The sequence below is a fragment of the Propithecus coquereli genome, unplaced genomic scaffold, assembly GCF_000956105.1.
Source record: "Propithecus coquereli isolate 6110/MARCELLA unplaced genomic scaffold, Pcoq_1.0 Scaffold280, whole genome shotgun sequence".
In the NCBI taxonomy this organism is placed as follows: Eukaryota; Metazoa; Chordata; class Mammalia; order Primates; family Indriidae; genus Propithecus; species Propithecus coquereli.
This window is the reverse complement of record NW_012148397.1, coordinates 1481403-1496472: the sequence shown is the minus strand read 5'-3', so window position 1 is coordinate 1496472 and position 15070 is coordinate 1481403. Positions and strand designations below refer to the sequence as shown.

At 52.3% G+C, this 15070-nt stretch overlaps 1 protein-coding gene across 1 annotated transcript in view; it reads left to right on the top strand.

The window, feature by feature from the left end:
• PKD1L2 (polycystic kidney disease 1-like 2) overlaps positions 1-15070 on the top strand; it is a 104376-nt gene that overhangs the window by 70263 nt on the left and 19043 nt on the right. The window contains exons 29-38 of the mRNA XM_012648177.1: positions 329-528; positions 1210-1424; positions 2020-2236; positions 5617-5851; positions 6831-7035; positions 7554-7650; positions 10463-10600; positions 11924-12109; positions 12855-13182; positions 14894-15027. Of these exons, the coding sequence (XP_012503631.1) occupies positions 329-528; positions 1210-1424; positions 2020-2236; positions 5617-5851; positions 6831-7035; positions 7554-7650; positions 10463-10600; positions 11924-12109; positions 12855-13182; positions 14894-15027 (1955 nt within the window). The remainder of the gene's footprint in view (positions 1-328; positions 529-1209; positions 1425-2019; positions 2237-5616; positions 5852-6830; positions 7036-7553; positions 7651-10462; positions 10601-11923; positions 12110-12854; positions 13183-14893; positions 15028-15070) is intronic.

The window sequence follows — 15070 nt, the reverse complement described above, 5'->3', positions numbered from 1 at the left end:
TATCCGTTTGATCCTTGTAACGATCCAGTGAGATGGGCTCTGTTACTATCCCCATTTCACAGGCAAGTAATCTGAGGTACAAAGAGGAAAGTAACTTGCCCCAGGCCGCGCAGCTGGTAAAAGGGGAGTCTAGGATTCCAGTCCAGCTCTTTCCGGAGTCTCCATCCTCAACTCTAAGTGATGCTGCTGTCATGTGTATTTCTTCTGTGATAAATCTTAGCAACAAATTCCTCCTCTTCATCCCAGGATTGCTCAAAGAGACCAGCCTCTCCCCATTCCTGTCTCCCTAAATGCCTGTCCCTCTCTCTCTCTCTCTGCCTGCCCGCAGCCACCTGTTTTTCATGAAGACGTCCACGGGCTTCCGGGACGGACACATCTGGTATTCCGTCTTCAGCAGCTCGGCCCGGAGCAACTTCACCCGCGTGCAGAGGGTGTCCTGCTGCCTGTCCCTGCTGCTCTGCACCATGCTCACCAGCATCATGTTCTGGGGCGTCCCCCAGGACCCCGCTGAGCAAAAGATGGACTTGGGTAACACCCAGTGTCGTGGCAGGCAGGGCCAGTGCTGGTGGACATGAGCCTTTGCCACGCCAGCAATGACAGGGCAACTCCAGAGTCCCCAAACCACACTCAAATTCCATGATTCACACGAAGGACTCACAGAACTCAGAAAAGACAGTGCACTCACAGTTATGGTTTATGGCGGCAGAAGGATACAGGTTAAAATCAGCAAAGGGAAGAGATGCAGGAAACAGGTACAGGAGAGACCAGGCGTGAGCTTCCAGCTGTCCTTCCCAGGGGAGTCGTGGGTAGTGCTAACTTCTCCTGACAACGATGTGTGACAACGCGCACCAAGTGTTGCCAGCCAGGGAAGCTCCCCCAGCCTTGGTGTCCACAGTCTTCACTGGGGCTCCTAGACGTGGTTGCCCGCCCACAGGGCTGACCTTAGCCCCCGCCCTCCAGGGGTCGAGCTGACACCAGTGGCCCAGGCCCTACCATAAATTGCACCTCAGCACAGACTGTCTGGGCTGGCCCAAGGCCCTAGGTAAACAGAGACACCTCTACCAGGCAGGACACCTGAGGGCTTAGAGGTGACCTCCCAGGCGCTAGGCAAGGTGAACCCTTCACTGAACAGCCACCTCTGGAAGGGGCAGAGGGGACTGGGCATGGGGGTGGCCTCTCCCCTTTGACCCCTTCTCTCCCTGTCCCCAGGTAAAATTGAATTCACGTGGCAGGAGGTGATGATTGGCCTGGAGAGCTCCATCCTCATGTTCCCCATCAACCTTCTCATCGTTCAGATCTTCCGAAACGCCCGTCCACGGGCTGTGAAAGAGAACACCAGGAAAGGGGACAGGGGGTCACCCAGCCTGACCCCCTCACCACAGCCCATGGAGAATGGCCTACTGACACCTGAAGCGGTGACCAAGGCATGTCTTCAACCACAGCTAGTGTTGGGAGTGTGCCGTAGCCTCGGCAGAAGCGGGGTATGGCCAGGGCTTGGGGTCTGGCAGCCCCGTGTGGTCTGACAGCTTCAGTTGTCAAGATGCATCAACTAGATATACACGTACAAACGCATGCACACGCACATACAGACACACATTTGCACACACACATACATGCACATGAACACGTGCACAGAGACACACAGACACATACACACTTGCACGCACGTGCACGCATATGTACACACACACACACACACACACACACACTCTTTGAGTACCTACTATGTGCGAAATACTCCAGCCCACAGCAGAGACTGCTTACTCTGCATTTATGTAGTTGATGAGCTCTCATTAAGCACCTACTATGTGCCACAGGAATACAGCCCAGAATGAGTTTGGACCCCGGAAGAGGGATGTTGGAGGTGACGGAGGGAAGCTCGGGGAGGGCGACCTCAGGGCTCGGTGGGCAGTGTGGGCTCCCGTGCAGACTGCTGGCCGGGCGCATGCCCGTGGCCCCTGCGCTGCACCCCTGACCTGTGGCTCACATCCACTTACCCCCTTACGGGCTGCCTCGCAGGACGTATGGAGACTTGTCAGCTCCCTGTTCAAAGCCCTGAAGGTGCCGTCCCCTGCCTCGGGCTGGGACCCAGTGAATCTGATGGACATCAACTATCTCCTGGCCTTGGTGGAAGACGTCATTTGTCCACAGAGTGCAGCAGGGCAGGTGTTCTGGGAGGAGCCCACACAGAGAGAGGACCCTGTAACACTCACTGTTGGGGCCTTACGAGTGAAAGGTGAGTCCCGGACATTTCTATGCGTTTTGCACAGAGAAGTGGCATTTTGGGGCCAGGTGGAGACAGGGCAAGGGGCCATATCTGCATCACTAGGGGGCCAAGAAGCCAGACCTGAGTGTCCCTCACCAGCCCCTGCTTGGACCACTGGCTGCCACCTCCTTCTCTGTGCCACAGCTGCCTTCCCACTAACGGCTTTCATGTATGCTGGTCCTTTAGTCTAGAATGTTCTTTCTCCTTGCTTCATCTGGCCAGGTCCTACTCAATCTTTAGTCTTGGCTTAAGCGTCCCTTCCTCAGGGGAGCAACGCAAACCTCCCAGCCTATAGCAGGACCCCTGGTCACATACTCTTTAGCACCTGAGCTCCTCCTTGCATCCTACCTGCTTGGGGCCAAAGGACGAATCATGCGGAGAGTTGCGTAAAGTCTGCATCTCCCTTCCTGGAGTGTGGGCTCCGTGGGATGGGAACCGTCCATCCGTCTCGTCGCTCTACTCAGAAGAACCCCGTCTGGGTGCTGGCTCTGCCATCGGCCAGTTTGGGACCTTGGATGGATTATCTCGGTCCTCTGTGCCTCAGTTCCTTTTCCTCTAATGTGTTGGGGATGCAAAGTTGACCCACATCCACTTCCAACTATGTGGGGCAGGACACAGGATACAGGGCGATAGATGGGGTGGTCAGAAACTTTAAAGAACATTGAAACACAGGTTGGAAAAGTTATTGCTTTCTCTCAATACTGTGGGTAGAAACTAAAAAAGAAAAGAAAAAAGAAAAAAAGAAAAGTTATTCCTTTCTCTGTTCTCTTTCCATACTCCCAATGAAGGGGAGAAGTCAAGACGAAGTCTCGGTTTGGCGCTACCGTGCCTTTAACACTCTAACACTCCTTAATCTCGGAGATAGCAGGTCTCAAATTCAGAGCCTCATGCAACAATATCCAGCTAGAATGCAGTAACATTGTTTCATTTTTATCAAGTTCTGGTTTGAACTAGTGTCCTGACCCGCCTCTTGCCCCTTCCCAGGCCCATTTAGAAGATTCCCATTGAGGGCAGCGCTGTCCCATAGAACTTCCTGCAGTGATAGAAATGTTCCATGGCTCATGGCTAGTGGAGTAGGTTTAGAACGCTACCACTTTGAACACACGAGGCTGGTCACTGTCTAAGCCTTGCTTAGAATACTGAAGTGTGGTCTACAGAATGGGCGATTTGAGTTCGTAACTCTTGGCCCCACTCTGATAGAGTGAATTAAATTTCCTGGGGTGAGGCCGGGTCTCTGCATTTTTAACTGGTCACTTTGGTGATTTTTATGTACATTGAATTTTGAGAGTAGCCACCTTCAAGATAAAGTCCCAGCCCTTCCTGCAGCACTCAAGCCTTCATGGCCCCATGGTTTTGTCTCTCTTGCTCCACTTCACCCAACCCCTGTGCTCCAGCCACTCTGAAGGATTTGCACAGACACCGAGCATGGGCTGCCCGTGAAGGTTGTCCCTGCAGGACTCTGCTCGCACTTGGCCTGAGTCTGGGGGCTTTGGCATTCACAGCTGCACACAATGGCATGGGCTGTAGACCTACAGAACAAGAGCTCTGGAGGTGGCCAGATCCTTGGGATCTCCCAGCTGCAATAGCAACCGTGCAACTTCAGACAAGTTGCTCAATCTCTCTGAGGCTTTATTTCCTCCCCTATAAAATAGGGGTATTGATCCACCTGGCTTCTTGGCTTGTTGTGAGGACTGAGTCAGATCATAAGATACGTAAAATGCTTAGACCCCAGCCTGACACAAAGCAGGTGTTCAGTAAGTGGTGTTATGATTGGCAGTGATGGTATCTTCTGGAAACATGAGCAGAAGCCTTGCAAAACAAAGGGTGTTGACGCTGGAATTTGTAGCTGGGGCTTCTGTAAGGGAGGCCCAGGTGAGGAGGGTGCAGGAGAAGGCTTCCAGTCAGAGGGAGGTGGGGCTGACCTTGCTGTAGGCATTTACCCAACATCCTGACCTGGTCGGAGTCAGGGTCAGAGATGCAAACATGCGGCCACAGCCCTCCTTACGTGCATGTATTTCCTTATTCGCCCCTCACTGGGGACTAGGCGAAGGGGGCTCCATCTTGCCATGTTTTACATACAATTTCGCACACCTCTTGGGAAGATAAATGCTGGTTGAGTGCCAGGCCCTGCTGCCGCAGGAGAATGTGTCCCTCAACGCCACCCTCCCAGCTCAGGGGCCGGGGACTGAGGCCTGGTTCTGCTTATGGAGGCCGAGTTTCTCTTAAAAGGCACAGGGCATAGTGGGAATGTTCTGATGGGTTTTTGGGTTTTTTTCTTCCAATGAATATGTGTTACCTCTATAATTTAAAACAAAAGATGGGTGTTTCTTTGAATTTTTATTTTGTCTTTCATCCTGATCACCAGCTGAACAAGAAAGATGTTTTAAAAAATTTTTTTAGGCCGGGCACAGTGACTAATGCCTATATTTCTAGCACTCTGGGAGGGCGAGGCAGGAGGATTGCTTAAGGCCAGGCGTTCAAGACCAGCCTGACCAAGAGCAAGACCCTGGCTCTGCAAAAAATAGAAAAATTAGCCAGCTGTGGTGGCGTGCGGTGATGAGTAGTCTCAGCTACTTGGGAGGCTGAGGCAGGAGGATTGCTTGAGCCCAGGAGTTTGAGGTTGCTGTGAGCTATGATCACACCACTGCACTCCAGCCTGGGTGACAGAGCAAGACCCTGTCTCAAAAAAAAAAAAAAAAAAAAATTGATAACGCCATCATGGTTATCTTTTTGAAAAGAGTCCTTACACTAAATTATTTAGTGAAATGATATGAGCTATGGAATTCACTTCAAAATAATCCACCTGGAGAGAGTACATGAGATGCAGGGGAAATAGTTGGCCACAAGTTGATCACTTGAGGCTGTGAGGCTTCATCTCATCATTTTCTGTACTTTTGTATGTTTGAAATCTTTCATAATTTAAGAAAAACTTAAACACACAAGATTAAGGCTTACGCTATCTTTGGCATTAGGCAAAACCGGGCTTCAATTCAAATCTTACCATATTAAAGTATTTCCAGATGAGATAACATTATGTCTAAGATTTGCTTTAAAATATTCCAGGGGAAAAAAAGAGATGAGGTGAGATTGGCCAAATATTGGTAATTTTTGCAGCCGAGTGTGGGATTCTCCTCTCCACTCTCGATGTGTGAGCAAATTTCAAGCATGTCCCTGATAAAAGTCTACAAGAGAAACATTCAGATCCTAACTGGCCGTGTGACCCTGGAACTTACCTTGGCACGTACCTAGTGTTTGGTACCTGAAAGCTGCTACTCTTACTGTTGTTTTTATTGCAGCTGGTTTGCTCTGTGATTCGTCACAAGCCGATCATTTTCCCCCTTGTTGCCCAGAGAAAATGCAGAGAAAGTGCCCCAAGCCCGAGGTGGCCCCCAGTGGCCCTTGGAAGGACAGTGTCTACAGGCAGTGCCTCTACCTTCAGCTGGAGCACGTGGAGCAAGAGCTGCGGCTGGTGGGACCCCGAGGCTTCCCCCAGCACCATAGCCACGCCCGGGCCCTCAGGCAGCTGCAGGCCTTGAAGGGCTGCCTCGGGGGACAGCCGGGCACCCTGGCCCCAGCGCACACCAGGTAATCCTCTGCCCTGGGTGCTGAGTGGCACCTGCCCTCCCCAGCCTGGGGCCTGCCAGAAAGCACATCGTGAACAACCTTGGAAGGACGTCCGCCCAGACCTCCCCAGGCAGAAATGGTGCAGGATTCCTGCGAACATTCAGGGAGACCCGGTGTGAACAGGGGTATTTGCTGGAAGGTACCTATAGCCCTTCGTTCAGCACCTTACAGTTCATAACCATTTTCATGTGGGCTGTGTCCTAGCTGTGCATCCTGGGACCAGTCCCTCAACTTCTCTGAGCCTCCATTTCCTCATCTGCAAAATGGGAATAATAATGCCTATCTCCTGATTCAAGCTTAAACTATAATTTTTTAAATAACCGGCTAAATTCGAATATAGACAGGTTATTAGATGACATTAAGGATTATTAATTTTATGTGACAACAGCATTGTAATTTAATAAGAAAATGACCATTTTTGTGATGAAGTAATTAGGAATGATTTCGTATTATGTCTGCAATTTATTTTTAAGTATTTCAGCCCCTCCCCCAGGAAAAAACCCCAGAGATCGAGGGCAGGTGAAGTAAGTGTGAAAGGGCGACAAGGTGATGATGGTTGTTGAAACTGGCTGACGAACGCATGGGAGCTTGCTGTGCTTACTAATTTTTGCATGATGAGAAATTTTCATAGTAAAAACCTCATAAAAATGACATAGTGCCAGCCTTCTAGGCTTGCCATGAGGAATAACAGAGCCAATCTGTACAAAGCAGCTAGCACAAGGACAGGCCCCTAGTAAGCATGGAACAAATATGACTGCTTTTGCATTCAGTAGATAATAGAATTGCCCTTCGAGGTAGGTACAGGTTACAGAGGAGAAAACAGAGGGTCTGAGAGGCCCAGGAGATTGGCCAAGATCAAGCAGCTGGTGGGGGCAGAGTGGGATCTGACCTCAAGCCCGCTGGGACCACACTCACTATGTCCGTCCACCTTCCTTTGCAGTGCCCTGAGGCTGAGCAGGCCCCCTGGCGGCCTGCCCTGGTGGTGCGTCCTGGTGGGTTGGCTCCTGGTGGCGGCCACCAGTGGTGTGGCCGCCTTCTTCACCATGCTCTACGGCCTGCACTATGGGCGGGCCAGCTCCCTCAGGTGGCTCCTCTCCATGGCTGTCTCCTTCGTGGAGAGCGTGTTCGTCACTCAGCCCCTAAAGGTCAGAACCCCACCCCATGTGGCTGCCCTCCTCATGTCTGCTCGCCCTTTCCTTCCGGCTAACAGTCTTGTCCTTGGGCTTTGGACGTTCATTCACTTATTCATTCAACAAACGTATGGAAGCACCACCTCTGTGTAGCCCCTGGGCCAGGAAGTATAATAAGCCAGTTGCTCTAATAACCCAAGCTTAATGTTTTACTGGGATACTGGCATTTCATAGTCACCACCAGCCTTGGGATTCTTACCTCCATTTTATAGGTGAGAAAACTTGAGGTTAAGGAGTTATGGTCATGCTAGGCGCGGTGGCTGATGCTCCCTGCTGAGAGATGGGGGACCTCGGTCAGGCGAGCAGCAGCTGGGGAGGCTTGGGGACTTCAAGGACTCACTGGCCCCTCTGTCTGGGTGGTGGCCCAGTGCAGAGCACAAGGGCCTTAGTGCTCACTCTTCGTAACCGCCGCCCTGGGACCAGGCAGTGAGAGTCACCAGTGTGGGCGTGGGGTGCCCCTGGGTCTTTTTCAGGTGCTGGGATTCGCTGCTTTCTTTGCGCTGGTCTTGAGAAAAGTGGACGAGGAGGAGGAGACTGCAGCCCCCCTGGCAGGACGTCTGTTGGGCCCAGGTACGGTGCCTCACCTGGTGGGTGGGGGTGGAGCCCTGGCCAGCTGGCAGTCCCAAAGAGTCCAGACTTCGGGGTTGGGGGGTCCTGGGCCTGAGGCTGGATGCCTAGACCTTCGCTCCCCATCAGCCTTTCACCCCAAACCAGCCAGAAAAAGTGACTCCGTCACTGTCTCCCGAGCAGCCTTGTCCCTTCCCTCCCCGGCCTTTTTCCCTGACACCCACGCATGACCCTTCAGCCAGAAGTACCTTGGGGCTGAGCTGTTCACATGGGCTGTCCTGTCTTCTCTGTGGAATTCCATGCAAGCAGCTCTCTTCTCCGGGATTCAGGGCCCTGGGCTTTAGAATGAAGACCGAAAAAAGAATCAGTTTGCAGGTGGGCTGCAGAAAGTGGCTGTAAATTAGACTTCTAGGACAAAGGTCTGCAAACTACAGCCAGTGGGCCAAATCTCATCTGCTGCCTGTTTTTGTAAATAAAGTTTTATTGGAACACAGTCCTGCTGTCAGCCCCAGTCAGTCCTCTTCTTCCCAACCTCACTTCTCACTTTCCAACCCGAACTCCCGGGGGTGCAGATGATAAGAGAATTATAAAAACAAACAAGCAAACAAAACAGAATCAATAGTCTGATAATCGAAGACTTTCAGGGAAAATAAAACAGGAAGAAACAAGAAAAGGTCCAGCACATACATCGCTGTGCAGTGAGGTTACCTCCTCCTGGGCCTGTATTCTTCCATTCTAGGAGAGGGTTTAGGATTTGCAGACCCAAGAGGTCCATTAACGTCTTCTCAAGACAAAAGAGTAATGTTTCTCCAAAGAGATGCCAGCCTCCTAAGCAATTAAATATTCATTCAATCATTCCTTTGGCAATTCTTCAGGGCTGGGTGCCAGGCAGTGTGATGGCTTGGGAATGTAATTTACATAAAATTCACCCCATTGTAAGTGCACAATCATTGATTTTAGTAAATTTATAGGTTATGCGACCATTACCTCAATTCAGATTTAGAATAGCTTCATCATCCCAAAAGGTTTGGTCTTGCCCATTTGAAGACATTTCCCTGTTCACAACCCCAGGCCCAGGCAACACAGCATGGACTGGATGGAACAGGTCACTGTCCTTGGGATGAAAAGCCCATTTGGGGATATGCCATTAAGCAAATAAATATACAAGTAGACACAGAAGTGTGAATTATGATGAGCAATGTTGGGGAAGAAGAAGAGAGTGCAGGCCCCTGCTGGGGCTGAACCTAAGCTGTCTCCTGAAAGGAGGGGAAGGGAAGGAGGCATGTGCAAAGGCCCTGGGGTGGGAACTTGTCATTTGACAGCAATTATTGACAGTGTGGCTGGAGCATGGTGAATTGGAGGGGGTAGAATGGTTCAAGGTGAAGGTGAAGAGGTGGGTGGGAAACAGACCACACACGGCAGTGGAGGAGCTGGAGCAATGGTGGGATTTTAGAGGCTTTAAGTAAGAGAGTGGCATGATCTGTTTTGTGATTTCAGAAAGGTTACTGAGGTTGATCTTAGAGACCAGAGGTTCTGGGTCAAAAGTGGCAACGGAGAGGCCAGTAGAAGAAGCTATTGCCGTGGTCCAGGCAGGAGGTGACGAATTCTAGTGTGGAGAGGAGGGTGTGGACAGAAGGGCATGGATCCCAAAGACAGTTGGGTCACCACACACATGTCAGAATGGATGAGGAGAAAAACAGCTGTAACACCAGTACTGGCAGGGACGCGGAGAAACTGGAGCATTCATATGTTGCTGGCGGGAAGGTAAATGGTACAACCACTCTGAAAAATTGTTGGGTAATTCCTTTCAAAATGACAAATGGACTCACCCTAAGACCCAGACATTGCACTCTTGAGCATTTAACTCAGAGAAATAAAAACTTACTTTCATGTAGGAACTTGTACAAGAATGTTCCTAGCAGCTTCCTTTGTAATAGCCAAAAGATATTTGGCAACTTCTAGGAATGTGCCCAAGAAAGATGAAAACACACGTCCACACAAATGCCTTTACGTAAATGTTCATGGTAGCATTGGTCACAATGGACAAAACTAAAACCATCCAAAAAACGTCTGTCCACTGGTGAATGCATAAACCAGATGTAGTATATCTGCCCAACGACACTCCTCAGCAATAAGCAGGAACTAATCACAAAGACACGCAACGACGTGGACAATCTCCGAAGCACTGTGCTGAATGAGAGGGCCAGACACGAGATACTACATGCTGTATGGTTCCACTTGCAGCAAGTCTATAAGGCGCAGGGACAGAAGGCAGCTGTGCGGGCTGGGGGCGGGCGGGAGGGGGAGTGGACGCTGACTTTACCAGGGCACGAGGGAACCCTCTGGGCTGATGAAAATGTCCTAAGACTGGATGGTGGTGATATAACTTTACTAAAATCATTGCACTGTAGACTTCCAATGGATGAGTTTTATGAAAAGGATAACTCGATAAAGTGGATAGGAAAGAAAGATACTTGGAAATAAACACGACAGGACTTTGAGACATTCATCGCCCTAGTCCTTGAATCCGTCAAAGTTGTGGAAGTGTCAGAGAGGGCATGCAGGGGTCAGTAAGATTTGGGGGAGGAGAGGGCGCTTGTGGGTCAGCATGGGCGAACGCGCATTGGGGAAGGCACGGGACTCTGCGCCTGGGATGGCACTGCAGAGGCATGGAGGGTAGAGCTGGGAAATGACCCTCAAGGAAGCGGAAGGTGGAGCCCATTGCACCCGGGGACAGAGAGGTCTTCTAGTGGCAGAGGTGGAACCTGGTTTCCCACGCCCCTGGGGGACTGCCCTGCTGTCCTTGCTTCCACAGACCCCTACGCCGTGTTCCGAGCACGAAGAAACAGCAGCAGGGATGTCTACCAGCCGCCTCTTGCCGCCGCCATTGAGAAGATGAAAACCACCCGTCTCAAGGAACAGAAAGCGTTTGCCCTGGTCAGAGAGATCCTGGGTATGCCGCCTTCCGGCCGCTGTGCTCAGCACAGCCCGGCACAGACACGCTTCCTGTGCAACCTTCCAGGAGGCCCCACACTGCTGCTGGGCCTCGGTTCCCCTAGATGTCAACACACCCCAGCTTCTCCCCTAAACATAAATTCTTTCGGGGGCCCTTCTTGGCCTTTGGGTTAAGTTTTAACTTCCTTTTTTGGTTCCGTTGGTTCCGGCCCCTTGGGTTGCTTTTTTTGGGTTGTTTTGCCCCAGGGGGCGTTCCCCTTGGCTTTTGTTGGGTTGGGGCCCCGGGCTTGTTCCCGCCCCCGGGCTTTTGCCCGGGTTTTATTTTTTCCCTTGCCTGGGTGTGCTCACCCCTCTCCCCACCTCCTCTTCTGGCTAATTCCTCTTATTTTTTAAATCTCAGCCCAAACACGGTGTCTTCAGAGAGGCCTCCCCTGGCCTTCTGCCCAGAAACTTGCAGACTCAGGTGTGTGTCTGAGTCTGGGTCTCCCAGCAGCAGATCTGGGTGCAGGCAGCTGATTTGGGAGGTGATCCTGGGCCGCGCTGGGGGGAAGGGAACCAGTACAAGGTGTGTGACAGGTGGGTTCCAGGTGGGCAACGGGGACCGCGGGAGCGCATGTCGTACACACCCCCGAGTTGTCCTGCTCCTTGGCATCCATACAAGGCCTCTGGGGGAGGGGCTCTTGGAACGCAGATTCCCAGGCCCTGGGCCCAGAGGTTCTGGTTCAGCAGGAACCTGCATCCCCCATGTGATTTGTGGTGTCCAGCCTCATAACCTAAATCTTTGCACCTGCTAGGCCCTTCCGTCACACTCACCTGTGTCCAGCAGGACAGGTGAGCACCACAGGGGCAGGAAACATGTCTGCTTCACTACGGCATCTTCAGCGATGTAACAAGGCAAATGCCCCATTTTTAAAAATTCTACCTAAGAAACTTACATGGCACATGCGCTGTGCAGGCACTGTTGTAAGTGCTTATAAAGCGGATGTTAACTAATCCCCTCGTCACAAGCCCATGTCACAGAGTTGCTGCTGCCTTTTCACAGGTGAGGAGAGTGAGGCTCAGAGGGTTGCAGGCATTTGCAGAGGGCACTTGGATAGGAAGGGGCAGAGCCAGGATTTGCACCTGAGCAGGACGCCCTGTGGTCTGTGACTTTATGCCTCTCTGCTGCCTCCATAAGCATTGGTTCCATTGTCACCAGAGGGGCCAGGGGTTGGTCTACGCGGCCTCGACTGTCCTGAGCCCAAGCGCCGTTGCGTTTCCTGTCCCGGACTGGGTGGAAGTCGGGGGCCCTGCCTGACGGGGGCTGTGCCTGCCTCCCCAGCGTACCTGGGCTTCCTGTGGATGCTGCTGCTGGCGGCCTACGGGCAGAGGGACCCCAGTACCTACCACTTCAACAGGCACCTCGAGCGCAGCTTCACCAGAGGCTTTTCAGCCGTGCTGAGCTTCCAAGAGTTCTTTGAATGGGCCAACACCACCCTCGTGAGCAACCTGTACAGCCCTCTCCCAGGTACAGTACCCTGGCCCTGGGACTGTGTGCCGGCCTCCTTGCACATGCTCCTGCAGAGGGACAGGTGTGGGGCAACATAAAGGCAACATTATGTGGTTGATGTCAACCTCAGCCTCATGAGAAAACAAACCACTGCAGGACCCCACGCTTTGAAGGAGAGACCCTCAGAAGGCTGTGCACACACAGGGAGGTCCCCTCCCCCTCCCCTCCTCCTCCTCTTCCCCTCCCCCTCCCTCTCTTCCCTCCCATGGAGAGTGGAGAGCTTTGCAAATGAGAGATAACTGAGCATGGATCAGCCAGGCAAAAACAATGTGCTGGGCAGAAGGAGCAACTGAGGAAAGCCCAGCCTGACACCGTGGCACATTCCTGGAACTACAGGGAGCGAGTGTGGCTGCCATGTAGAATTTAGGCTAGGGAGCAGTGAGAAGCAAAGCAGGGGAGATAAACAGGGGCCAGATCATGAGGGACCTCGGAAGTGCCTGTTTTATCTTCAAGGAAAGGAGGCACCATTGAAGGTTTCTCCACGAGCAATTAGCATAGATCTCATGCGGCGTAAGAAGGATCGTTCTGGAAGCACGGGGAAGTTGCAGCAGAGCGTGGCCAAGTTAGGATGCTGGGGAGACCTGGAGGGGCTGTATAGTGACAAGGGACAGTGCTGAGGGAGAGAAGGGGATGGCGCATGAAACGTGGAAGAAGTAGAGCTGATGGGACGTGCTAGATTTACCCACCTGGTTTTCATCTTCAGGCTTTGTCACCGACGGGAACTCCAAGCTGGTTGGCAGCGCCCAGATTCGTCAAGTGAGGGTCCAGCAAAGCTCTTGCCCTCTTGCCCGGCAGTTGCAGGCTTCTCTTGATGGATGCCGTGCGCCATATTCCCTGGATGTTGAAGACCTGGCAGACTATGGGGAAGGCTGGAATGCCTCCGCCCTCAATAGCAGCAATGGCTTTCCCCGGGCTTGGCAATACCAGAGCCAGAGCCAACGTCGAGGGTATCCCATCTGGGGCAAACTCACTGTGTACCGGGGAGGAGGCTACGTGGTCCCCTTGGGGACTGATCGCCAAAGTGCATTAAGGTAAGGCTGACTTGATTCCTCTGCAGCTGAGTAAAGCCTTTTGCTAGAGTCCACGTCTCACTGGGGGATGCAGCCTTCAAAACAAAGCTAAGCCAAGTTCATTCATGTCCTGGTAGGAGGGGCTGGGGGATTCAGAATCATTCAGGTCATATTTTCAGGCCCCTGGAAACTGTACCATTCTCTGAGTTGGAAGGGAAGTCTATCTCCAGCATTCTCAGCCTGGTTGCCTCTGCTAGAGCCAGTCCAGAGATGGGGAGCTCACTACCACACAATGCAGTCCCCTGTTAGACAAGAAGAAAGTGGTTAATGCTCTGTCGAGAATTATGCAAAGTGTGAGGTTTTACCCTACTTGTAAGCCAACAAGCTAGTCTGTTACTATTTCATGGATGTTGGCAGAAGACACAAGACTCCCGGGTCAGATTTTGTTACAGCAAAAGCAGCAACAGAACATCACATTGGTTTGAGTGAATTGCTGCAAAGGGCCATGCCTGCATGTGTCAAAACACTGAGCTTGGGGCATTCACTGCTTTTATAGCAACAAAACCAAGCCTGCTCTCTCAAAGGAAGACATCTCCTCATCCCTCGAGGTTGCTCCTGCAAACACAGCCCTGAGAAATGGCCTGGGAAAAGCCCAGCCAGGGTGGTACTAGAAAGCCCAGTAAGAACGTGCAGTGACGCTTAGGGCCCATGCAGACTGACTCAACACGCCCTAGAGGCAGAGAGCCCTGGATGTGGAACGCTGGCACTGCTCCTTCTAGCTGTGTAGCCCAGGAAAACTAGTGGACCTGTGTGAACGTCAGTTGCCTCCACTGTATGCTTGTAGCACCCGGGTTGTTTGTGACAGCCGAGCGTGTATCCTGCCTGCAGACACAGTAATGGGTCTTCTGGGGTTAAGGACAGGCCAGGAATAAGTCTGTTTCAGGAGAGATGTTTTTCCTGCTGCTTGGAAGGACTGATGATATCCTCTCCCTCTGCTTCTGTGTACCAAGCAGGATGCAGACACACTGGGGGCACAATGTTACTGGAATAGTAATTCCCCCTCCTCCCACCCACAACACACATACACACAAACTGTTCCATTTTCTCTGCTCACAATGATCTGGAAGTGCTCATGTTAACACCTTCATAGGTGAAGAAACCGAGGCCTGCACAAGTTATTAGCTTGCCCAAGAGGCATCCGGGATTTGAACCCAGGTGCCTCTACCACCTCTGGGCACATGCTCTTCCCACCACACCAGGCTAACAGAGCCCCAGAAACTGGTGTCACAGGGACTGCCTGCCCAGGTGGGACCTCCACGGCCGAAGCTGCTGCCTGCCTAACTCCTGATGTTTCACGTGCTTCCTCTAACACCAGGGCTCTCAAGCTTTAAAAAGCATCAGAAGTGCCGGGGGCGGGGCGCATCAAAGCTCCCATCCCGGGCTCCACCCCAGAGCTTCGGACTCAGAGGTCTGGGATGGGCCCGAGAATCTGCACTTCCCAGATGATGCCGATATTGCTGGTCTGGGGACCACACTTTGAGAGCCTCACCACGGCCTGAAAATTGTGACCACTCCCAGTGGCAGCCCCAGTGCCCAGTGGCCCAGTGGCCCAGGGAGCAGAGTGGAAGCAGAGTGAGAAGTTCAGACAGGAAGCCCCAGCCTCATCAAGAGGCGGAGGGGACCGGGAGCCTCCGCAGGGAGGAGATGCCCCAAATGCCGTTCTTCCCCACAGAGTTCTCCGGTATCTCTTTGACAACACCTGGCTGGACACCCTGACCAGAGCTGTGTTTGTGGAGTTCACTGTCTACAATGCCAACGTCAACCTGTTCTGCATCGTCACACTGACGCTGGAGACAAGTGCTCTGGGTGGGCAGCCGCGCCCAGGACCCCCCTGCAGCATCCCAGAAGA